The 25230-nt window shown below is 44.0% G+C and overlaps 1 protein-coding gene across 1 annotated transcript in view; it reads right to left on the reverse strand.

The window, feature by feature from the left end:
* Positions 1-464: 464 nt before the first annotated feature.
* LOC148146989 (uncharacterized) overlaps positions 465-25230 on the reverse strand; it is a 63599-nt gene continuing 38833 nt past the window's right edge. The window contains exons 8-10 of the mRNA XM_087996194.1: positions 19076-19211; positions 16554-16678; positions 465-748 (exon numbers count right to left, since the gene is read on the reverse strand). Coding sequence (XP_087852320.1) covers positions 565-748; positions 16554-16678; positions 19076-19211 — 445 coding nt within the window. The 3' untranslated portion in view covers positions 465-564. The remainder of the gene's footprint in view (positions 749-16553; positions 16679-19075; positions 19212-25230) is intronic.

Here is a 25230-nt window from a genome sequence, read left to right on the forward strand (position 1 = left end):
AAAAAAAGACTTTAATTTCACTCATAATCTCCATCCTAGATGTTGACATATTCTGCCACATGATTTTGATTATGTCCTGCTGTATTCCCATTGCGCTGTCTGCACTTTTTCGCTGTATTCTTTGCCTTAACTTTTACATATCCTTTGTTTTAAGTCATGCCAAGATTTATGTGATTTTCTTCTATTAGCCATACAGTGACCTGCTGTATTGTCTGGATTGAGTCTTGCTATACTGTGGTGTTTCATGTTACATTCTTTGTCCTAACGCTTTCATTTTCTCTGAATTCATTCATGCTATGTTTTCTATTCTAAATCCGGTTCCTTCCCCTCCATTCTGTTGGTAGTATTTGACAATTTTTAAAAATATGTTATAAAGTACTTCAGTTGCACTGGGTATCTAAGTGGAAGTTTATTGCAGACAATCAACAGAATTTGGTTATTAACATATACAGAGTGTCCATGATGCATTGCTCTCTGCTGGTGGTCAGCATAAAGAGGTTTCATTCTGAAATGGAAACACCAGAGATCTCAAATTCTCTTGCTGCTGGTTGTTTGCAGTTGGACCTATTTATCCCCGGAGAATTCTCCAGTCAGCTCTTCAGAACGTCCGGCTCGGTGCACTGAGGGCACAGTGAAGCTACTCTTCTTATCTTGTAATGAGAGGCTGGTTCCCTGGCTGAGCTCCTGGACACGGTCACATATATCACAAATCTTCCGAAAGATGTCCTCAGTGTCAGACTTTTTTGAACTTGTTTAAAAAAAGGAGCAAGAGAGAGATGAAATTCAGGGATGCTAGTCATTGAATTGGATAAAATAACAGAGTACTTTAATACAATTGCCCACTTTTTATTTCCGAAACAACTTTGTTGTGGAACTGTCTGTACACTTTCTTCCACTGACTGTGTTGACACCAGGTCAAATGATTATGAGGACAGGTATTCTCTTTGAGAGGAAAGGATGACCCACTTGAAGATTTGATAGAGTAACTGGAAGGAAACTGTGTACCTTGGTGATGGGAAAAGGGACAGGGACAGAAAAAGCAACAAAATCTTAAAATTAGGTCAGTTGGTATCAGGAGGCATGACGTCACACAAAGAGCATTTGAAATTTGAAACTCTCTCTCTCCCAAAAAGCTGTTGAAGCTAAATCAGTTGAAAATTTCACAATTGAGATCAATACATATTTATTGTTTGAATGTATCAGAAGAACATGGAGTCAACATGTACATGTACAGCTCACCCAGGATTTAAATAAAAAGGGAAACAGGCTCCAATATTTGAATGGCCTTTCCTGTTACTTTATCCCTATAGCCAACATTCATCTGCTTTGTTCATATGCTAAGCTTTCTTCTCTTTTCTCAGTTCTACTATTCTATATTCTGTTATTTATGCAGCACTGCCCCTGAATTAAAAATAAACCTTGTTGTACTGTGCCCTTGCCTCAACTCACAAAGTCATTTCCTTGGCACTTATTTTGCAGAGGGAGAAAGGTGGTTATATCTTCAGCTCCCAAATTTACCTTCCTCCATTTAATGGTGGAATGCCAGCAGCAGGGAAAAGAGTACGGGTACCTCCATGGACTTGAATGTTCATGATTCAAAAAGAAAAAAATGTACACTCTGATAAAATGTACACCATCCATATTGCAAGAAAACCTGCAGTTAGATAATTTGAAATCTCTGACTCCCAATGATTGGAAATTCGAGGATATAGACATTAGTCATAGTTCAGTTGGTAACGCTAGTATCACTCGGTTGGAACACTGCATGTCCAAACCTCACTCCAGAGACCAGAACACTAGACTGACACTTCAGGGTCCTTACCATCTAGAAGGACAAGGGCAGCAGATATATGGGAACACCATCACCTGCAGGTTCCCCTCCAAGCCATTCATCATTCTAACCTGAAAATGTATGACCTTTCCTTCACTGTCGCTGGGTCAAAATCTGGAACTCTCCCCCAACCCCCCACCAACCTCCCCTCCCCGACTGCCCCCAACACCCCCAATGGCACTATATCGACTGCGGCTCATCACGACCTTCTCAAGGTCAATTATGGATGGACAATAGAGGCTGGCCCAGCCAGCGATATCCATTTTCTCATGAATGGATTAAAAATAAAGAAATAGTGCACTATCTGTGGTATTATTGTTTGGATGATAAAGTTAACTGAAACTCTGTCCAGTGTATGAAAACGATCGCTATTTCAAAGAATTCTCCCAGGTTGCCTGTACAGTATGGATCATGGGAGAAAGTGAGAACCGCAGATGCTGAAGATCAGAGCTGAAAAATGTGTCAGGCAGCATCAAAGGAGTAGGAGAATCGACGTTTCGGGCATAAGCCCTTCTTCAGGAATGAGGAGGGTGTGCCAAGCAGGCTAAGATAAAAGGTAGTGAGGAGGGACTTGGGGGTGGGGCGTTGGGAATGCGATAGGTGGGAGGAGGTTAAGGTGAGGGTGATAGGCTGGAGAGGGGGTGGGGGCAGAGAGGTCGGGAAGAAGAATGCAGATCAAGAAGGCGGTGCTGAGTCCGAGGGTTAGGATTGAGAAAAGGTGGGGTGAGGGGAAATGAGGAAACTGGAGAAATCTGCATTTATCCCTTGTGGTTGGAAGGTTCCTAGGCGGAAGATGAGGTGCTCTTCCTCCAGGCGTCGTGTTGCCATGGTCTGGCGATGGAGGACTTTACTGTTGTGGTTCTGTTCACTGAGCTGGGCATTTGTGTTGCAGACGTTTCGTCCCCTGTCTAGGTGACATCCTCAGTGCTTGGGAACCTCCTGTGAAGTGCTTCTATGATGTTTCCTCCAGCATTTATAGGCATATACATTATAAATGCCGAAGGAAACATCACAGAAGCGCTTCACAGGAGGCTCCCAAGCACTGAGGATGTCACCTAGACAGGGGACGAAACGTCTGCAACACAAATTCCCAGCTCGGCGAACAGAACCACAACAACGAGCACCCGAGCTACAAATCTTCTCACAAACTTTGGAGAACTTTACTTTAACTCCTCCTCCAACTCCGCCAAGGACATGCAGGTCCTTGGCCTCCTCCATCGCCAGACCATGGCAACATGAAGCCTGGAGGAAGAGCGCCTCATCTTCTGCCTAGGAACCTTCCAACCACAAGAGATGAATGCAGATTTCTCCAGCTTCCTCATTTCCCTCCCCCCACCTTTTCTCAGTCCCAACCCTCGGACTCAGCACCGCCTTCTTGACCTGCAATCTTCTTCCTGACCTCTCTGCCCCCAACCCCTCTCCGGTCTATCACCCTCACCTTAACCTCCTTCCACCAATCGCATTCCCAACACCCCTCCCCCAAGTCCCTCCTCCCTCCCTTTTATCTTAGCCCACTGGACACACTTTCCTCATTCCTGAAGAAGGGCTTATGCCCGAAATGTCGATTCTCCTGCTCCTTTGATGCTGCCTGACCTGCTGCGCTTTTCCAGCAACACGTTTTTCAGTATGGATCATTAGCCAACATCATATGAAATGATTTGTCTCGTCATTAGTAAGTTTGTTTTTGTGAAAGGGGAGACAGTGGCTTTAGAATCAAGGGTTCAGATATCACCTTTACAGCTGGTGGAATTGAAAGCTGTACTCAGTCAGGACAATATGAAGCCATCATCAATTGTTTTAAAAAGACACCTGGTTCACTGATGCACTGTCAGGATGGAATTTTTCCAGCCTCACCCTGTCTAACGTATAAGTATCTCCAGACCCACAACAATGTGGTTGACTCTAAACTGTTCTCTCAAATGCCCCCAGAAAGTCATTCATTTCAGGCTAGGGATTGGCAACAAATGTTGGCCTTGCCACTGACGCCAGTGAGGTAATATATTTTAGAAAAATCTGACATCTGCAATTTGGCTGTGACCTCTCCTGCTTTACAACAGCAAATGGACTTAGTTGGCTATGATTCTGGATTAGTGGTGCTGGAAGAGCACAGAAGTTTAGGCAGCATCCGAGGAGCAGTAAAACTGACGTTTCGGGCAAAAGCCCTTCATCAGGAATATAGGCGGAGATTTTGCTTAGTTGGCTATGAAACATTTTGAGACGATTTGAGATCTTGAAACCATGCTACATGAATGCAAGCTCTTTTCTCAAGAGGCTGTCGTTTTAAAACAAGGATTATTGTACATTATTTCAAGGCTTGGTTAATCGGCAGAATTTGAGTGGGGCCTGTGCGATGTGGGCTATGGGGTGATGTGCGGAGGAGGAGTCCGGCGAGGCCCATCTCGATATCCTGTTCATTTTGCTCCCTCTTTTACCATTTTCACAAGCAGTGTGGTGAGATTCTTGTGAGGCAAGGTGTGAGGTGATGCATTTTGGAAGGTTGAGTACAGTATATAATAGTAATATATTGTAAATTATACGGTGAATGGCAGAACCCTAAGGAGTATTGATATGCAGGCGGATCTGGATGTGCAGATCACTGAGGGTGGCAGTATGGGTACATAACACTTGATGGTGGCACTGTGGCTCAGTGGTTAGCACTGCTGCCTCACAGCGCCAGCAACCCGGGTTCAATTCCAGCCTCGGGTGACTGTCTGTGTGGAGTTTCATATTCTCCCTGTGTCTGCATGGGTTTCCTCTGGGTGCTCTGGTTTCGTCCCACAGTCAAAGATGTGCGGGTTAGGTGAATTGGCCATGCTAAATTGCCCATAGAGTCAGAATAAATACAGGGTATGGGAATGGGTCGGGGTGGGTTACTCTTTGGAGGGTCGGTGTGGACTTGTTGGGTCGAAGGGCCTGTTTCCATATTGTAGGTAATCTAATCTAATCATAAGGTAGTGAAAAAAGGCTTATGGCATGTCTGCCCTCATTGGAAAGGACATTGAGGATAAGGAATGCTGCAGCTTTATCGAACTTGGCAGGTAGGTCACACTTGGAATATTCCTTACAGAAGGATGTGGATGCTTTGGAGAGGGTACAGAAAAGGCTAACCAGGATATTGCCTGGAATAGAGATTTTAGCTATGAAGGAAGGTTGGATAGACTTTTGTCTTCACTTGAACCCAGGAGGTTGAGGGACAACCTGATAGAGGTTTTTAAGATTGTAAATGGCGTGGACAGAGTGGAAAGTATGAGGCTTTTTCCCAGGGTGGAGGGCTCAATTACTGGGGAAACAGGTTCAAGGTATGGGTTTTTTGGGGGGGAAGAGGGGAATATGGGAAGTGGGCAGGATGTTTAAAAGAGATGTGCGAGGCAAGTTTTTCACACAAAGGGTGATGAGTGCCTGGAACACGCTGTCAGAGGAGGTGGTGGAAGCAGACACAATAGCAGCATTCAAGGAGCACCTGGATGAATACATGAACAGGAAGGGAATAGAGAGATATGGATCCTGTAAGTGAAGACAGTTTCAGTATGGAAGGGCAAAATGTATCAGCATAGGCTTGGAGGGCTGAATGGCCTGTTCCTGTACTGTATTGTTCTACGTTCTTCTTTTTCTAGGCAACAACAAGATGCCAATTGACTGCGGTAGACCCTTGTTAAATGCCTTGCTTTTGCCACAACTCACTGCAGTGCAGGGTATGATCCACAGGCACCAGCAACATGCACCTCTCTTCCACAAACCTGGCATCTGGCATTTGTCAATCCACCTGGCATCATGGTGTTTCTACTCAAGACTGGCAGTGTACTGTGGAAGAGTGTACCAGCAACCAGTGTAGAGCAGCTGCAGTGGGGGAAGTTTGTGCACAGGCTGGAGAACCCAGCTCGCATGCTAGACAAGGTTGCACCTTGGGGCTGCTTGCTTGTTCACTTGAAAGCTCACTTTACACTTGCGTATATTGTAATAGCATCCCTGTCTTATCTTACTGTGTCAATTAGCGCAATCAACAATCCTCAGTCAAAGGGGCACACATCTTATGAAATGGCGTGCTATGTCAATCTCCATGTGCAGCAAGCAGGTAGCCTTGTCTCAAAGTCTTCGGAGGCTGGAGGAGAATATTCCTCACTGAAGTTCATGGAGGTACCTGTCATTCAGTCAGGGGTGGTCTCAGCACAGTGAGTTTAGAGCAGCCTCTAATCTCAGTCCATTCTATTGGCCAGGGGATCTGTGCCTCGGCTGTCCAGGACTGGGTCATCCTTGTGGCTGCATAGTCTGGGGAGTAGGGTTAACATGGTCAAGGAGATCTATATGCAGGAGTCTAGACATGCCTTGTCTGGGGCTGCCCAGTCATGCCAGTTGAGGGGGTGTAGAGAATAAATGGGAATGGGGAGGTGGTGGGGGTAGACGTTTGGCTATTGCCACAGGGCTCAATGTCTGCAGGCTGCTCTTTGAGACTTGGGGTCTGCAAGCCCTGGGCAAAGGCCCGCACAATTTTGATCAGCAGGAGTTACAGGGATGGTACACAAGAAACCATGGGGGTACTGTGGGAGTTGCGGGGGGTGGGGTGGGTGCAGGGAGGTCAACGATGGTCAAGAACAATCCAGCTTCAAAGGAGAGTTGAGGAGGTGGGGCAGTGCATGAGAAGACCTGTCATGGTCACCTCAGAGAGGAACGCTGGCTGGGAGAGGTTGACAAGTTTTAGTTGCATGTGGACGTATTGGTGAGCACTTGGGGAGGCGTGAAGCCCGTGGGGTTAACAGGGCTAGATTCTAGGAGGCAGAAATGGACGTTTGAGGGCTCACACCCTGGAAGTCACTGTCTGAGGAGTTCTCGCTATTGCCTCCAATCGCTCTGAAACTGGAAAGTGCACAATGGGGAAGAAGGGGTTGACAGGCCGACAAGGGGAGAGGCCATTCTAGACTTGGTGCTCAGAAATGAGCCAGGGCAGGTATCAGATCTTTTGGTGATAGTGACCACAACTCCCTCACATTCTACATAGCTATGGAGAAGGAGACGATTAGGCAAAATGGGAGGATATTTAATTGGGGAAGAGGAAACTATGATGCGAATAGACATGAGTTAGGAAGCATGGACTGGGAGCAATTGTTCCATGGTAAAGGCACTATAGACATGTGGAGACTGTTTAAGGAACAGTTGTTGCGAGTAATGAATAAATATGTCCCTCTGAGACAGGCAAGAAGTCGTAAGATAAAGGAACCTTGGATGATGAAAGCGGTGGAGCTTCTCGTCAAAAGGAAGAAGGTAGCTTACATAAGGTGGAGGAAGCTAGGGTCAAGCTCAGCTCTAGAGGATTACAGGCAGGTGAGGAAGGAGCTCAAAAATGGTCTGAGGAGAGCCAGGAGGGGGCACGAGAAAGGCTTGGCAGAACGGATTAGGGAGAACACAAAGGCATTTTACACTTATGTGAGGAATAAGAGAATGGTCAAAAAAAGAGTAGGGCCGATCAGGGATAGCTTAGGGAACTTGTGTGTGGAGTCTGAGGAGGTAGGGGAAGCCCTAAATGAGTTTTTTGCTTCTGTCTTTACGAAAGAAACGAACTTTGTAGTGAATGAAACCTTTGAAAAGCAGGTGTGCATGCTGGAATGGATAGGGATAGAGGAAGCTGATGTGCTGAAAATTTTGTCAAACATTAAGATTGACAAGTCACCAGGCCCGGACCAGATTTGTCCTCGGCTGCTTTGGGAAACGAGAAATGCAATTGCTTCGCCACTTGCGAAGATCTTTGCATCCTCACTCTCCGCTGGAGTCGTACCTGAGGACTGGAGAGAGGCAAATGTAATTCCTCTCTTCAAGAAAGGAAATAGGGAAATCCCCGGCAATTACAGACCAGTAAGTCTCACGTCTGTCGTCTGCAAGGTGTTAAAAGGATTCTGAGGGATAGGATTTATGACCATCTGGAAGAGCATGGCTTGATTAAATGCAGTCAACATGGCTTTGTGAGGGGCAGGTCATACCTCACAAACCTTATTGAGTTCTTTGAGGATGTGACTAGAAAAGTTGATGAGGGTCGAACTGTGGATGTGGTGTATCTGGACTTCAGCAAGGCACTTGATAAGGTTCCCCATGGTAGGCTTATTCAGAAGGTCAGGAGGAATGGGATACAGGGGAACTTAACTGTCTGGATACAGAATTGGCTGGCCACCAGAAGACAGCGAGTGGTAATAGAAGGAAAATATTCTGCCTGGAAGTCTGTGGTGAATGGTGTTACACAGGGCTCTGTCCTTGGGCCTCTACTGTTTGTAATTTTTATTAATGACTTGGATGAGGGGATTGAAGGATGGGTTAGCAAGTTTGCAGATGACACAAAGGTTGGAGGTGTTGTTGACAGTATAGAGGGCTGTTGTAGGCTGCAGCAGGACATTGACAGGATGCAGAGATGGGCTGAGGGGTGGCAGATGGAGTTCAACCTGGATAATTGCGAGGTGATGCATTTTGGAAGGTCGAATTTGAAAGCTGAGTACAGTATTAAGGATAGGGTTCTGGGCAGTGTGGAGGAACAGAGGGATCTTAGTGTGCAGGTACATAGATCCCTTAAAATGGCCACCCAAGTGGACAGGGTTGTTAAGAAAGCATATGGTGTTTTGGCTTTCATTAACGGGGGATTGAGTTTAAGAGTCGTGAGATCTTGTTGCAGCTCTATAAAACTTTGGTTAGACCGCACTTGGAATACTGCGTCCAGTTCTGGTCGCCCTATTATAGGAAAGATGTGGATGCTTTGGAGAGGGTTCAGAGGAGGTTTACCAGGATGCTGCCTGGACTGGAGGGCTTATCTTATGAAGAGAGGTTGACTGAGTTCGGACTTGTTTCATTGGAGAAAAGGAGGAGGAGAGGGGACCTAATTGAGGTATACAAGATGAGAGGCATAGATAGAGTCGATAGCCAGAGACTATTTCCCTGGGCAGAAATGGCTAACACGAGGGGTCATAGTTTTAAGCTGGTTGGAGGAAAGTATAGAGGGGATGTCAAAGGCGGGTTCTTTACACAGAGTTGTGAGAGCATGGAATGCGTTGCCAGCAGCAGTTGTGGAAGCAAGGTCACTGGGGACTTTTAAGAGACTGCTGGACATGCATATGGTCACAGAAATTTGAGAGTGCATACATGAGGATCAATGGTCGGCACAACATTGTGGGCTGAAGGGCCTGTTCTGTGCTGTACTGTTCTATGTTCTATGTTCTAAAAAGGCTCAGACCACACTTGAAGAAGATGGGATAATTGGCTCAATCTGTGATGGAGGGGCTACACTCAATGCTAACCATAGGACTTTTAAGGGGAAAGAACTTTGATACTAGGCCTGTACAATGTACAAATTACATGTCTATTCCCTGGCCATTGACCCTATCTGTGTGTTGAAATTCCTTGGCACAGTCACTATTGGACAACTCATTGATAGATACACCTTTGTGTACAGAAGAAACCAAACATTATAGATTTTGAACAAGGAAGGACACAGTGACCCAATGCCATGTTTACACCTTGCTCTCCCTGCTTCAGATGGTACTGCAGGCTCCCAGCACAGACCCCCATCCAATGAACCATGTCTGTGGCCATGGGGTGGTGCCAGATAGTGTGAAAATGCATTTAGTGCTTACACAGAGACTCACAACGACATGCAAGTTAACACCCGGAACATTTATATTAAAACTGATAGTGACACGCAAACCTTTTTTTAACCCATGCCACCAAAGTGATATCATTAGGCTTTTTCTCCTTCACACTGCACCTTCATATACTCCTTGGGAAGGAGGGAACCTGCTCTGATGTGAAGGTTGTTCATTCTGTGTGTTTGGTGGGACAGCCCCATGGACTGTATGGACCAGACATGTCAAGCATTAAATGAAGCCTCCTCGGCTTGTACTTCCCAATGGTCGGAGTGCGGCAGGCAGGGTGGAGCTGCAGGACCCAGCCTCCACTGACCTGACTGAAAAGTTGCAAGAGGCCTGTATGTGGCTCCTCCTCCAGGTTGGGATCTCCTAGCATTACCTGTCTCCTTGTGAGGAGGGGGACACCGAGAGTTGGGGGCCATGATTCACTGCCCTCTCCTGAAATTACCTGGAGCAATGAAATGCGGGAGTGAGCACCTCCACAGCACCCCTGGGCCTGGCACTTCATGGTAACCACCAGCTCATCCATGAAGGCAGCCCAGATGATTGTAGGGTTTGCTGCACTGTGACACCTTCTGGTCGGTGAGGGCTGTTGCACCTCAGTTACCTCTTTGCCATTTCTGACCCTCCATGTGCATGTGCATGGAGTCCCTGATTGCCGATACCATTGTTGTAGGTAAATCACCACAAGTTATCTTTAATTTGGCTACTTATTAAGAAATCTCAGAGGCAATCAAGTACAGAAACATTGACGTCAACTCTATTGCATGTAATAACCAAAACAACACCCCTCAAGTCAGCCTCATATCCTCAGCTTCAACTGGTTATTACCTAATTAATGGTGGAATTTAGCTATGATTCCAACCAACAGTGTCTGTCTCTGAAAGTATCCAGGGTTTGATCATAATACAGTGTTGTGCTTCGAGTTTCTGTCACTGAATTATTCTGGTGTTCGATTCTTATACAGATTTTTGCCCTTCACATCATTATGGATGATCCTTTTGAGTCCTTTCATCCAATGGGTGACACGGTGGCTCAGTGGTTAGCAATGCTGCCTCACAGCACCAGGGACCTAGGTTCAATTCCCGCCTCGGGCAACTGTCTTTGTGGAGTTTGCACATTCTCCCCCCCCGTGCCTATGTGGGTTTCCTCTGGGTGCTCCGGTTTCCTCCCACAGTCCGAAGATGTGCAGGTTAGGTGAATCAGCCATGCTAAATTACCCGTAGTGATAAATGCACTAGTCAGGGGGTTGCTCTTCGGAGTGTTGGTGTGGACTTGTTGGGCTGAAGGGCCTATTTCCACACTGTAGGGAAACCTAAAAAAAATTACTGCAAGTCTCAGCTTGCCTTCTTATCAGAGGCAGCTCCTTTGTTCCTTGTTACATGTGGCCTTAACTGTCTGTTTGAAGACAGAGCTTTCCCATAGTTAACTCCTTGAATTCTTCTGCAGGGCAATTCTTTGTGGTAATAAAACATCCAGTTTATCAAGGAGGTGTCAAAGCTGTTTTGTTCATGTAGCCTCAATCCCTAGTTTCCAAGACCTTTAAAAAAAATTCATTCACGTGATGCGGCATCACTGGCTGGGCCACATTTATTGCTCATCCCAAAGAGCAGTTAAGAATCAACCACACTCTTGTGGGTCTGGAGTCACACATAGGCCAAACCAGGTGAGGTTGGCAGTTTCCTTTCCTAAAGGACATCAGTGAAGCAGATAGGTTTTTCCAAACAATGATTTCAGGGTCATCATTAGACTCTTAATTCCAGATTTCTATTGCATTAAAATTTCCACAATCTGCCAAGGCAGGATTCAAACTCAGGTCCCCAGACACTACCTAGGTCTCTGGATTAACAGTTCAGCAATAATACCACTAGGCCATCACCTCGTGCCTAATTGCTTTCAATCTCTACATAACAGCTTGTTCCAGACAGAGTTATTGCTGCTGCTTTTCAAGTGTAACATTTTATTTTTTGTTGGTGGTTCACTACACCACGGGGTCCTCTTCTGCCTTGGGGCTGAGCAGTTGCCTGGTCTCTGGGAGCTCTCTGAGAGATAGTGGCCTGAACCATTTATTCCTCAGTGGCGGAACTGACACAGTGAGCTGCTCACCAGATTGTGTAACCCCACTCTCCATGTTAACCACCAAGGTGTAAGCACGTGAGCTGTTAGAGGGTCAGGAGGCAACCTTGTCAATACTTCCTCGGCTTCCAGACTCTCATCCTATAAGGTTAGGGATGAGGCTACTGATGAAACATTTCTCTGCAGAGACCTAGAGGAACCTGCAAGACACAAGAGAGAGAAAAGGCATCATGGCTGGTGGTGAGCAATGATCGAAACTGATAGCATGGTTAATCTGAGAGTTGCAATGGATTGAAGAGTGGAGCTCACTTATTTGGTGGGAACTGGATATTTCTCCATCCCTGCAGGTAATGTCCTGGTTTCTTCCTTTTGAGGGCCAGGATTCTCTCTTCATATCAGGGATGTTGGCCATTCCTCCACCCGTAAGGACTCCCTCTGCCCTTTTATGGGCTGTCTTCCTCTGTAATGAGCAAAAGGGGGCCAATGAGGGAGAATGACAGTGGGTAGCATGACTGTTAGTATTGATGCATATGGACGAAAGCTGTTGAGGCATACTGGAGGACTGTGCTGGGTTGTTGGCATGGGAGGTTGAGAGGGCTGGGGAATGAGAGTGAGTGAGGGACAATGATGTGTACGACAGTGAGAGTGGCAGAGCATAAACCTTGATGAGAACTGGATGCAGAGCCGAGATAGAGTGAGTGTAAGTTCACACAGAGAAGAGTGTGGTACTTAGCCTGGTGGAGTGGGGAAGGTAATTGACCTTGTGGAGGGACTGTTACCCGGTCCTCCATATCCAGGAGACAGCACTAACATGGATGGCAGTGTCTGGAAGCGTGGCTTTCTCTGGGAAGAAGGTCCTCTCCTCTGGGCTATCTCGTTCAGGAGATCCAAAATTCTGCCTGAGAGCCACCTTCCCATTCTCCGACATGTTCCAAACCCTGTTCTTCTAAATGCAGGGCAAGTTCAGAATGCCAGTGCTCATCCAGATGCTCAGCAGGTTTTTAGAGTTGGCATGGGTGCAAGGGATGCCAGTCTTCCAGCAGATTTCCATTGAGTGGCGAGCTGTAATGGGAATGGCAGGTGGTGAGATGAGGCGGACGTCAGACTTAAGAGACACCATGAGGTGGAATCGGAAAGTAATGAGGCGAGTTCAGGAAAACACGGCGAGAACAAACATCAGTCTTCGCGGCAAACTGCCCTCCAAATTACTCGCCATAACTTGGACTTTGCCAAGAAAACGTAGCATTCAGCCCAATGTGTCTCATCTCCTCATCAACTTTCTTGTGCTTTTCCTTTTGGACTCTACTCCTTGGTGCAGTGGAAGCCAATCAATCTCAGCCTTTGGGAAGCTGTAATTTGCCTTTTTCATTCAGCTGCAAACTATTTTTCAACATTTGTGACATTTAGCATAGAGAAATCCATCCATGCTCTGATGAATATTTTGGTATTAAACTGCCAACACACTTATCATTATGACTTTAGTAAAAGGTCAGAAAGTGCTGTGGTGATTGTTTATCCGGCTTACTCACTTTATAAAGTGCAAGTGCCATTTAACATCTGTAAAAGAGCAGGGAAGAAGAGATTAAAACTAAACATAGCTGCAGTTCCTCCCAAATCTGCCATACAACTCCCCCACCTTCCTGCCTTCCCTCCATAGGACAGTACTGATCGCCAAGTGGCTTCATTTTTGATGTAAATAAACTAAACACAATGACACTAATTTTCTTTTCAGGAGCCAATGATTTTTCTATAATGCAATCCTTATTCTCCAATCTCATTATGCTCCTTCTATGTTTGAGAGAGTGTAATGGCACAGACATTGCAGGCTGAATAATTAATATTCTCAAAAGAATGCTTTAGGATCTTATCAGATGTTAACATGTTAGATCGCAACTCACCACCTTTCCAGGGTTACTAGAAACAGGTCAAGGAACTTATAGCCAATCCACTCCCAGAAGCTGGGCTGACAGCTGCAATAGCTTAATGTCAGCCTCTGAGGTAAATTATGTTAAGGGTTTATCTGTGGCCTACCAAGTTTTCCAGACCTAAGGAAATGTGATAGCTGAAGACAAGCAAATAGACCATTGGAGAAAAATGAAAAGTCTTTATAGCACTGTTTGTGGGCAAGACTTTTCTTCTGTCCCTCTTTAGCTCCACCTAAATAACTGCTTCACCCATTTAAAAACTCCTTGGATTTGCAATCAAACTCCTTCCCTACTTCTATGGTCAACAATTAGACTTATCAGCTCTGGGGGCTTGCTGCAGAATCCATTCCTGATGAAGGGCTCCGGCATGAAACGTTGATTTTCCTGCTCATCGGTTGTTCCCTGACCCACTGTACTTTTCCAGCAACACACTCTCAACTCTTATCTCCAGCATCTGCAGACCAATCAGAGTTGTAGTTACTGCCTCCTTAGACAATAAGCCTAATGTTCGTATAATTTGCACCCATGGAGTTTTACGGGGGAACCTTCTGTCCTTGCCAGGTTTCCCTGCCAGGAAGTCATCCAGGCATCTGCAGACCTCACTGTCTCCGAGAATCATTCCTATGTGACTGGAAGCCAAGCCTGTCAATCTGGATGACTTCCTGGCAGGGAAACTTAGCAAGGACAGAAGATTCCCCCATAAAAGGCTATGGGTGACGATTATCTGAATATTAGGCTTATTGTCTAAGGGGGCAGTAATTACAATTCTGATTGTCCTGTTTCCACATCCATGTCCAATATCACCTCCATGGAATTTTAAAGCAGTAAAGTAGGTTTCTCAATCTCTCAAGCCATGACCCACTTGTTCCCACTTCCCTGCCCCTTTGTCCATCTCATGGGTATTGGTTGTGACTCAGTGAGTTGCACTTTCCACCTTTGTGTCAGTTGGTTCTTAGTTCAAGTTTGCACTCTTGGATCTGAGTATGTAAATAAAGGTCTACACTCCATTGTAGTGCTGACAAGTTGCTGCCATGTCAGAGTTGCCATTGTTCAGGATGAAGAAACTTCCATGGCACTTTTGCAAAGAAGAGCACCTGAGTTACCTTGATGCTTACTATGCATTCAGCTTGAATCACTATATTTATTTCCTTGCTCTAACAATATTCCATTCAAAATAAAATTCTCCTTGTCTCTCCCTTCATTCTGTTGTTGATCTTAACTTTGTGTACTTTAATTTGACAATTCATTAACCAATGGAAGTAAATTGTTCCCAATTTAGAGCTCACAGAGTTATAAAGCATGGAAACAGACCTTTTGGTCCAACACATCCATGCCAACTGGGTTTCCCAAACTGAACTAGTCCCACTTGCCTGCATTTGTCCCATATCCCTCTGAACCTTTCCTATTCATGTACCCTGTCCAAATGTCTTTTAAATATTGTAACTGTATCTGCATCCACCACTTGTCTGGAAGTTCATTCAACGGTCAAACCACCTGCTGTATGAAAAAGTTGACCCTCAGGTCTCTTTTAAATTTTTCTCCTCTCACCTTAAATGATACCTTCCAGTTTTGAACTTTACTACCCTAGGGAAAAGACTTTTGCCATTCATTTTGTCTATGGTCTTCATGATTTTATAAACCTTAAAACGTGACCCTTCAACCTGCTACACACCAGCCTCTCTTTATAACTCAGAGCTTCCAGTCCCAGAAGCATCCTTGTAAATCTTTTCTGCACCCATTCCAATTTAATAATGTCCTTCCTATAGCAGATCTTTTAAAATTCCTCTCATAAATGTGAACACTCTACATCAATTGACCTTTACTTTAACTCTTCTGTTCACTTCATGTTTCTATTGATTCTGTTTTCTTTTACATCCCAGCAGTCTTTCTTCATATCTAATTGGATTATTAAAGCTTTATTTCTTTGATTTTTATCTACGTGCTTTTATTCCTCTGCATTATTAATCCTAGATTTGTTGTATACTTTTTTAAGGTCACATTTTAATATTATTGTTTCTACTTATCCTGTGGGTTCCTATATTTATGATACCATTTCAAGGGGTTCAATTTAGTTTGTAGTGTTAGATCAGAAATTAGACAGCATAAACCAAGCAGAGGTTTCATGTACAGCACTAAGTAACACGACTGGAGTCACAGCATGGGGCACTTATGGTGCAATGGTATTTCCCTAATTCTGGACCAAAAGACCCAGGTCAAGTCCTACTTGCTTCAGGTCATAACATTCCTTGATCGATTTATTAAAAATACCTTATGACCAGAGTCAAATATGTCTTTCACTCAATGAAAGATGTCCTTAAAGTAAGTCAAGGGGTAAATAGAGTTGGCACAGTCATAGAGATGTACAGCATGGAAACAGGCCCTGCGGTCCAACTCATCCATGCCGACCAGATATCCCAACCTAATCTAGTCCCATTTGCCAGCACTTAGCCCATATCCCTCCAAACCCTTCCTATTCATATACCCATCCAGATGCCTTTTAAATGTTGCAATTATACCAGCCTCCACCACTTCCTCTGGCAGCTCATTCCATACATGCACCAGCCTCTGTGTGAAACATTTGCCCCTTAGGTCTCTTTTACATCTTTCCCCTCTCACCCTAAACCTATGCCCTCTAGTTCTGGACTCCCCCACCCCAGGGAAAAGACTTTGTCTATTTATCCTATCTATGCCCCTCATGATTTTATAAACCTCTATAAGACACTGTGGGGTGAAGGGCCTTTTCCTGTGCTGTGCTATTCTATGTTCTTTGAATAATGTAATCAATCTGATCTCTGTGGATTGGAGCAGATAAAGTTGGTCAGGACACGTACAATGAATCAAAGGTGTGGACACATTCCAGCTATTCTGAGAAAATACAATGCTAAACCCCCCTCCCACCCCTTGCCCCTTACTGCTGATATTTCTTTCATCAATGCACCTTGTGGTTTGCTATTGAACCACACAGACCAGAAGGATCAAGGTTTGACCAGTCTCAGTCACGCCAGTGATTGGAATCTGACATTCAATCCTGGGTGTAACTGAATCTGTAAGGAAACAAAACGAGCTGCTGCAAGGGGCAGAGATGCTGAGTGCCGTGGGACATACCTTTCAGATGACTGCTGATAAAACAGATGTTTCTGCAGTCGCATGATTTCATCTCTGAGAAGACGGATTTCGGATTCCATGGTGCAGCATCGGAAATGTTCCTGGTGCAGCTGGTGTCGCAGATCCTACAGGTGAAAGTTGTAAAAATCTGTTAACTGGCCTTTATAGCTGTGAATAACAGAGTTGATTCACCACCTCAATGGTGTTTTTTTTAGATTAGATTAGATTTTCTAATCTAATCTTGTCGGCCCAACAAGTCCACACTGCCCTCTCCGAAGAGTAACCCACCCAGACCCATTCCCCTACCCTATATTTACCCGTGATTAATACACCTAACATTATGGCAAAAGTGATGCTGGAAACCAGAGTTTAGATCAGAGTGGTGCTGGAAAAGCACAACAGGTCAGACAGCATCCAAGGAGCAGGAAAATCGATGTTTCGGACAAAAGCCCTTCATCAGGAAGGGCTTTTGCCCAAAACGTCAATTTTCCTGCTCCTTGACCTGCTGTGCTTTTCCAGCACCACTCTGATCTAAGCCCCACCTAACATTATGGGCAATTTCGCGTGGCTAATTGACCTGACCTGCACATCTTTGGATTGTGGGAGGAAACCAGAGCACCGAAGGAAACCCACATAGACACAGGGAGAATGTGCAAACTCCGCACAGTCACCTGAGGCTGGAATTGAACCCAGGACCCTGGTGCTGTGAGGCTTCCGTCTTCTCAGTGCTAACCACTGAGTAACCATGCCACCCCAAAGGGTGTTGTTGGAGTATATTAGCTGTCCATTGTAAAGCAAGCCCAGATTCAATGGATTAAACCTTGGGAGAGTGATACAAATCCACCTTGTTTTGAGAGATAGTGATTAACTGACGATGGCACAGTGGTTAGTACTGCCACCTCACAGTGCCAAGGACCTGGGTTCGATTCCACCCTTCGAGAACAGTCTGTGTGGAGTTTGCACGTTCTCTCCATGTCTCTGCAGGTTTCCTCCAACAGTCCAAAGATGTGCCATGGTGGACTTGCCATGCTATATTGTCCTATAGCGACCAGAGATGTGTGGGTTAGTCTGGGAAATAGGGTGGGATACTCTTCAGAGGATCAATGTAGACCCATTGGACCAAATAGCATACCTCTGTGTTGTAGGGATTCTACAATACTCTGAATGTTTTATACTTTTTTAAAGTATTTGGATGAAGGGCTATACAATTTCTGGTTTAAAAGATGTCTTTTGCAAACAAATTAATATGTGAAGTTTTTTTTCCCTCTTTCCTAGCTATGTTCTCTTTTTGCTGTGTTCATCAGAATGGGACAGGAGAATATCTTGATGCAGATTAAAGTCGAACTTGAAAAAGACCTTGCAAATAAAGAAATGGAGAAGTCTAACTATCTCAGAGAGACTGTTTTCCTAAAGTGTCAGCCATCTGCAATCACATAAGATAATAACACCTCAGAGACTGAAACAGAAATGCTTACTAAAGACTTCCAAAAACCACAGGGTGTTGTATTGATGGAGAGTAAAAAAAACCTCTCTTTCACAGAAATGTTCAGAGCTCCTAGATTAAGATGAAAGATTAGCTGAGGAGAACCTTCTGTTACAATTAATGAGCGCTGATCTTGCATTTCAAAAAGAAACAACACAAAACTTGTTTAAGGGCACAGGATAACATAATGCAGGAGCAAGATCTTATGAATACGAGTGATCACCTGCAGAATGAGGATGACCTCCTGGAAAATGGCTCAGAAATACTCAAAGAAGTAATTCAGTTTGCCATCTACCTTGCAAACCACGACACCAAGCAGAATATGTTTTTGATCTTGGCTCAAAAATCTTCAGAGAAGCTACTACCCCACACCATCCCTTTGGTCATCTATCTACAATGGACATCTTTGGCTGGGCCAGCATTTATTGCCTGTCCCTAGCTGCCCTTCAGAAGGTGATGGTGAGCTGCCATCTTAAATTGCCAGGGGTCATTTGCTGTTGATGGATCCACAATGCTCTTAGATAGAGAATTCCAGGATTCTGACCCAGCAACAGTGAAGGGACAGTGATGTATTTCCAAGTCAGGTTGGTGAGTGGCTTGAAGGGGAACTTGCAGGTAGTGGCATTCCTATGTATCTGCTGTCTTTGTCCTTCTAGATGGTAGTAGTTGTGGGCTTGGAAGGCGAGGTCTAAGGATCTTGGTACTTTTCTGCACTGTGAAATCAGTAGAATTGGTGGACCCAATATAACATGAACATTAATCCCTTCAGAACCATTACCTTAAGCAACACTGTAAAATAACCTTGAGGGTGATGTGAAGTAAAGGGTTAATTATACCCTCACTCTAAAAATATCTACCAATCTCGAGCTATTTCATAATGGTGTCAGTTCACATGAAATTCAAGCTTGACTCCTCTCTTACTATTCTTTGTGAGTAGCTGTGTTCAATATAACTTGTTAATAATTCCCTGATGGGTATCGACCTGAGCTCACGACAAATGGCACAATCCAGTTTCTATTTTTTTAAGTTTAATAGTTACCTCGACTTTTTGTCTCCAGCTCTTCACTTCCTTATATGTACTGTCCTCCATGCGATGAATTTCCTCTGCTATAGAAGATGTTGATTTTTTCAAAACCTGCTGTACAGTTTCTGCACTGAAACAGCACTCCATAACACTGCCACAGAAGAAATAAAAGAAGACAAATGTCAGCAAAAACAGATATAGTCTCTAATTTAATAGCACAGAAACAAATATACCACTTTAGTACCATTTCCCTTTAGTCTATTTTTCACTGATCCTTATACATATGCTGACATCTACATTAAATTGCAAAGTGGAGGAACTTTTCCTACTGTCGATGTTGGGCACACAATCCTGCAAATTTGTTGAGATACATGGCAGGTAGGATCAAAGTGGTACAACTGCAGTTCATAAGGTCAATTCAAAGCAGATTTCACTATTAAAAAAAGTCATTGCTTTTTTTGTTGAATGAATTTTAAGCACTGCAGGAAGTTCACAAAGTGGAAATAATTTCTCTGCATCGATGCTGCCTGACCTGCTGAGCATTTCCAGCAGATTTTGTATTTATTTCAGATTTCCAACATCTGCAGCATTTGAACTTTTGCAATAATATTAAATGTTCATCCGCCGTTCGCCTTCAGAGCTGATTGACACTTGTTTTCAATTAAAGAAGGGGTTGTCAATTATTGTCAATCGTCAAGTATCCTTGAGAAGGTACTTGTTAATAATTTAGTGACAAGATAGCCCATTTTTGAAGGCAGTTAAAAGTCAATCGCATTGGACTGAAACTTCAGTTTATTTTGGTTAAATGATCATGATGCCGTGTTTTCTTTGGAGGCATTCCATGAGGACCATTGAGATTTCTTGCCATGTCTTACCAAACACGCATCGTTCACTAGCTATCCCAACAATATGGCATCTCTCACATTCAGCTCTATTCCCATCTTACCACGTGCATTCATGGAACAACTCACCAAACAGCAGATATCTGAGGAAAGGCAACCCTTGCAGCCATCTCATCTTTGAAAGGCAGCTGTTAACCAGGTCAAGCTTTGGCAGTCCTGTGTTGCCCCAGCAGAACATGGGACACACCAACAAATACACACTGGACATGGCACATAGTTGGCATGCTCCCACTCCCTCACACACCTAATCACATTCTCTCCCCTTTGTCATGGTTTAAACACCAGGGTACACAGTTTGTCCATCCATCGTGTAAATGTTGTATCGTTTTTTTAGATTAGATTTGTTACAGTACGGAAACAGGCCCTTTGGCCCAACAAGTCCACACCAACCCTCCGAAGAGGAACCCATCCAGACCCAGTTCCCCTCTGACTAATGCACCTAACACTATGGGCAATTTAGCATAGCCAATTCACCCAGCCCACGCATCTTTGTGATTGTGGGAGGAAACCCATGCAGACACGGGGAGAATGTGAAAACTCCACACAGACAGTCACCCGAGGCTGGAATCAAACCTGGGTCTCTGGCGCTGTGAGGCAGCAGTGCTAACCACTGAGCCACCATGACATCCCAAAATGTTTCTGTTTTTTCATTGTGACCTGAAATGGGAAAAGAAGTCTTTTAAAACTGTTTTGAGAGATTTCTGAAAGTGAGTAATCTGTCATTCATTGTACGTACTGTTTACATAGCTGATTGTTCTAGCAGTAATGGAAACCTAGTTTGCAGACGAGCTGGAGTCATGAGGTGTGTACAACTGAAGCTGAGGCTGACGACAAGAAACTGATTGGTCTATGGATTAGTGACCAGTTAATGATGATAAAGGATTTTTGCCTGCCAACAACTATGTGATTGGCTCTCAGGTAGCTGAACAGCTAGGCAATATGAATGTTTTGACAGAATCGACAGGACTTCAGAGGAAAAAATATTCTATTTTCTCTGGAATAAAAAAGAATCCAAAGCCTGAAGCAGTGCAGGTATTTTTTAATCGATGCAAGATGTGGCTCTTAATCGGTAAATCAGAAACTTCTTAAGAGTGAACCAGCCACCCTGTACCTTCTACAAGCAAGTAAAGGTGGCTGGAGAAGGGAATTCAAAGACCAGCATGTCCTAACATATGGAAAAGATCATCTATCAGTGTATGGGGGCCATTTACCTATCTTCACAGTCTTTCGCTGTGCCCATCACTCCCATGCCTTGTTTGTGTCTGACTGTATATGTGTAGAGAGGGAGTTGATAAGGCGGATAGAGTTTAAACTAAAAGGGGTATATGCCAAAGGTTCATATCTGTAGCGAGAATCTATTTATTTATCATAAATATTAATTCTTGTTAAGTACAGAACTTAGTCCATGCTTCCTATCAACCTACGTCAAAAAGATAAACAAATTGGAGAATTCTCCATATTTTGTAAAATCTTTACTCTTTTGTGATGAATCTGGAAATAGTGGGGCTTAATTTCCAGTACACTGTCAGAGTGAGGCATAGCAGGAACTTCATCCCATCTAAATATCTTCTCTACATCACTGCCACTCTGCCTCTAATTCTCATTGACGTCTACATATTATTATCAGTCAGGGAACACGTCGTACAGGCAATCGATTGGACAATTTCAAACATGAGCTTTTATTGACAGTTGCAAAAAGGGAACTCAAACAATATGAGTGGAAGTTGCAGTTTACCCTCACAATACAAACGGACTGTTGACATGTTGACCAATGACTAGTCTACATTCCATGATGTTTTTCTGCACCCAATTCTCAGATACTGGAAATGAATGTACATCAAGTCATAGAAACACACAAAGAATGATTTATAGTGCTTAATGAAGCCAAACTCTGTCACAGACAAGGAAAGTTTTCTTCTCCTTGTCATATTGCTTCCATTTTCCCCGTTCCTCAAAATCCAAAACATCACCTCGTTGTCTACTCCAGTTGTACAGATCACTGCATGCTAAGGTGATGTGGCACATTCTGTCTGGACTATGCTGGAGGGCCCCCACAGATTAGTCCTAACAGTGGAACCACATCTTCAACAGCCCCATCATCTGCTCAACCATGGTACTGGTTAAAGTATAGGCACCATGGTATCTGTGTTCTGCATCAAACCACACCCTCTTTTTAATGCATTGTAGTAAGCTTAAGGTCCAGTGTAAGTGTTATCAAATGGGTGAATGGATGAATAAGTGAGTGCTAGAATGCTAGAATAGTTAAGATGTCAGATGGGTAGTTTGACAGAGGGATAGGGTGGTAGGGTTGCTGATGTGACACGGATGGGAGCCACCAGAGTGAGAGGTTAGCTTGGGTTATGAGTCAGGGTGAAGATGTTTGATTGTTCATGAACAGGAGGTTAGTGACAGGGCTTGGGTTGGGTTTGAAGCTCAGCAATAGGAGGGGCGTACAATGTCTGTTGCGAGTGGAGTCATTGGGAGACTAGCATGGAATATGGCGGGGGGCATGGGTACGATCAGATATCTATGGAGGACAGTACTGGAGTCAGTTGGATGTCCATGGGGCCAGTGTTGGTGGTGTTGATTACCTACAGATAAGATGTAAGTTAATTATAATATTGCTACAGGTCTGATACATTGTAAGTCAATATTATTCTATTTTAAGTAAAGTATTTTTGTATTGCTAAACAGCATTCCTCCAAATCAAATGCAGCATATACTAACCTCACATCGTGTTCCCCCAACTCGAATGTGAATTCAAATTATGCAATATTTACACAAATAAATAATGAGTAAAGCAATAACAACTCTCCTTTATTTTGATGCTTACTTTGCACTCTGGGGTTTGGTTAATAAATAGCTGCTTTTCTGATTCAGGTCATTGGCTCTGTGTAACTCAACCAGGATAGCTTCCAATAACGAGTGGATCCCTGCAAGGTCACTTGTGTCCGCTGCAATTTTTGACACTGTTTCAGATGACTCATTCATGCTAAAAAATAGTTACAAGACACTTGGTAAGCTATATGTATTTGTGTGCACAGGAAAGCTTTTCAATGTTCTTCTTCACTGTCTGTAAATATGAATATTTCTGATGTCTTACTGCCTGCCTAGTTACTGTGTTTTATACTTCAGTGACTCACAGAGATATAATGAGATTCTATTTTGATGTTACTTGATGGAAGTAAAATGTAACTTCAGCAGAGGTCCCAAAGGGAAAATGATGATTGGGCTGTGCATGGACAACAAGGGGAACGTCATGTTAAAATTCAAACTAGATCATTTAGGGAAGATGTTGTGTGATACCAGCCAAATAAGTGGTGGTGGAAATCTGGAACTCTCTTGTGAAGCTGTGAAAGGGACATTATGAGGCTGCAAAAAGATGCAAGTCAGTTCAGTGAGTGGACAAAGATCTGATAATTAGAGTGTAATGTGAGAATATGTGAGATTGGCCATTTTGGCAGGAAGAGGAGAAAACAAGTGGATTATCTCAATGAAAAGAGATTGCAGAGTTCTGAGATGCAGCAAGATCTGGGTGTCTCAGCAAAGCCAATACAAATGTATTGTTTGTTCTGATTTAAATTGAAGATGATAGGAAAGAGATTATGCTTCAGTTTTCCAGTACGTCGGTTGAGACCACATCTGGAGCATTGTGTATGTTATAGCCACCCTGTTTGAGGCAGGACATAAATGCATTGGAAGCAGTTCAGACAAGGTTTACTCGACTGAGCCTGGAATGGGCGTGTGGTCTTACGAGGAAAAACCTGATAGGCTAAGCTTGTTTCCACTGGAATTTAGAAAGGAAAAAAGTGACTTGATTGAAACCTATAAGATCCTTAAGGGTCTTGTTAGTGTCCTTGTGTATAGGATATCTTCTCTTATAAAAGAATCTCGGACTAGGGGTCACCGTTTAAAAATAAGAGATCACCCATTACGACAGTGATGAGAGCTGCCGACCAGTCAAATGGCCAGCAACACTATTGTCTAAACAGCATCATCAAGTGTGACATCCCTGAGGAAGGCTTGAAGATGGACCCTGGACTGTGGGGCGAGTTTGTGGTGTTGCCAGACTGGCATGGGGTGAGTCCATGGTGTTGCCAGACTGGCATGTCCTGGTAAGAAGGGTGAGGAGAGCAAACAGAATGGCATTGGGAGAGAATGAGGGTGTGACAGGGAGAGTTCAAATGTTGGGAGTGGACACAGAGGATCCACAATGGAAAACAACCCCTCCTTGCCCAGGTATCATTTTTTATCTGACAGGGTGGACTCAGTGCTGCCCCCTCATTGTTTCACGATTCAGTAAGATCATGGCTAATCTGCTGGTTACCTTAACTGCACTTTCCTGCTCGTTCGCCATAACCCTTGTCTATATTCCCCTGTCAAACAAAACCTGTCTAACTCATTTTGATGTATATTCAATAACCTAGCCTCTATGCTAACAATGGAAGGGAATTCCAAATGTTAATGATCCATTTAGGGTGCAAGGTTAGATTAAAACAGAGGGGTGTACACTTGGAACCTTACAGTGAGGAGTGTGAGGTAAGTATTCTTAGAGTATTACAATGAAGAGTGGGAGCTATATTATTGTTAGACTATTACAGTGAGATATGAGAGTTGTGCATTCAGGATATTGTAGTAAGGTGTGTGTGATATGTTTTTTTTTCAGAGGAGAGATTTCTCTGAGGAGGTGAAAGTTAAAGACCCTAAGTGTAACTTGAAGTTTCCATTGTTAAAGAGGTGTACTCTTAGAATATAACAATGAGGTCTCAGCAAACAGATTAGCCAGTTAGGGGGTTAATTAGCTTCCAGGCAGTTAGATAGCTTGATCTTGACCTTCTCCACCCAATGTAATTGAGGGACCTCCAGCCCGATCTTACTTCACATTCTCCTGGCCATTCTCCCCTGCCTCCTAGATTGTTCTCAAGAGTGGATTTAAACTCTAACCACACGTTGCATTGAGAAGGGTGAGCCATACACTGTTCCTGATTTACATTGTTGGGTGTGAGATATAATTTGCCTGAAAAGACCACTGTGTGAGATTTAGGGTTTAATTCCCAGGTTTAACCTCATCTACCTAGCAGGAAAAGGTAGGCTTCAGGTTGGACACTTGTTCTGTACCCCAGAATGTTTGATTCATTGATTTTATTTTTTAAAAATCCAGTTAGCCAGTGGGTTGGAGGTTATTGGGCCTACAGTTAAAGTAGCGTTTACATCCCAATAATGTCACCACTAGGTGGCACCCTTGTTCAAATTTGGTTCTGGTCCTCA

Source organism: Chiloscyllium plagiosum, unplaced genomic scaffold (genome assembly GCF_037043375.1).
Source record: "Chiloscyllium plagiosum isolate Xiang-an unplaced genomic scaffold, Cpla_swu_hap1 HiC_scaffold_18, whole genome shotgun sequence".
Taxonomy (NCBI): domain Eukaryota; kingdom Metazoa; phylum Chordata; class Chondrichthyes; order Orectolobiformes; family Hemiscylliidae; genus Chiloscyllium; species Chiloscyllium plagiosum.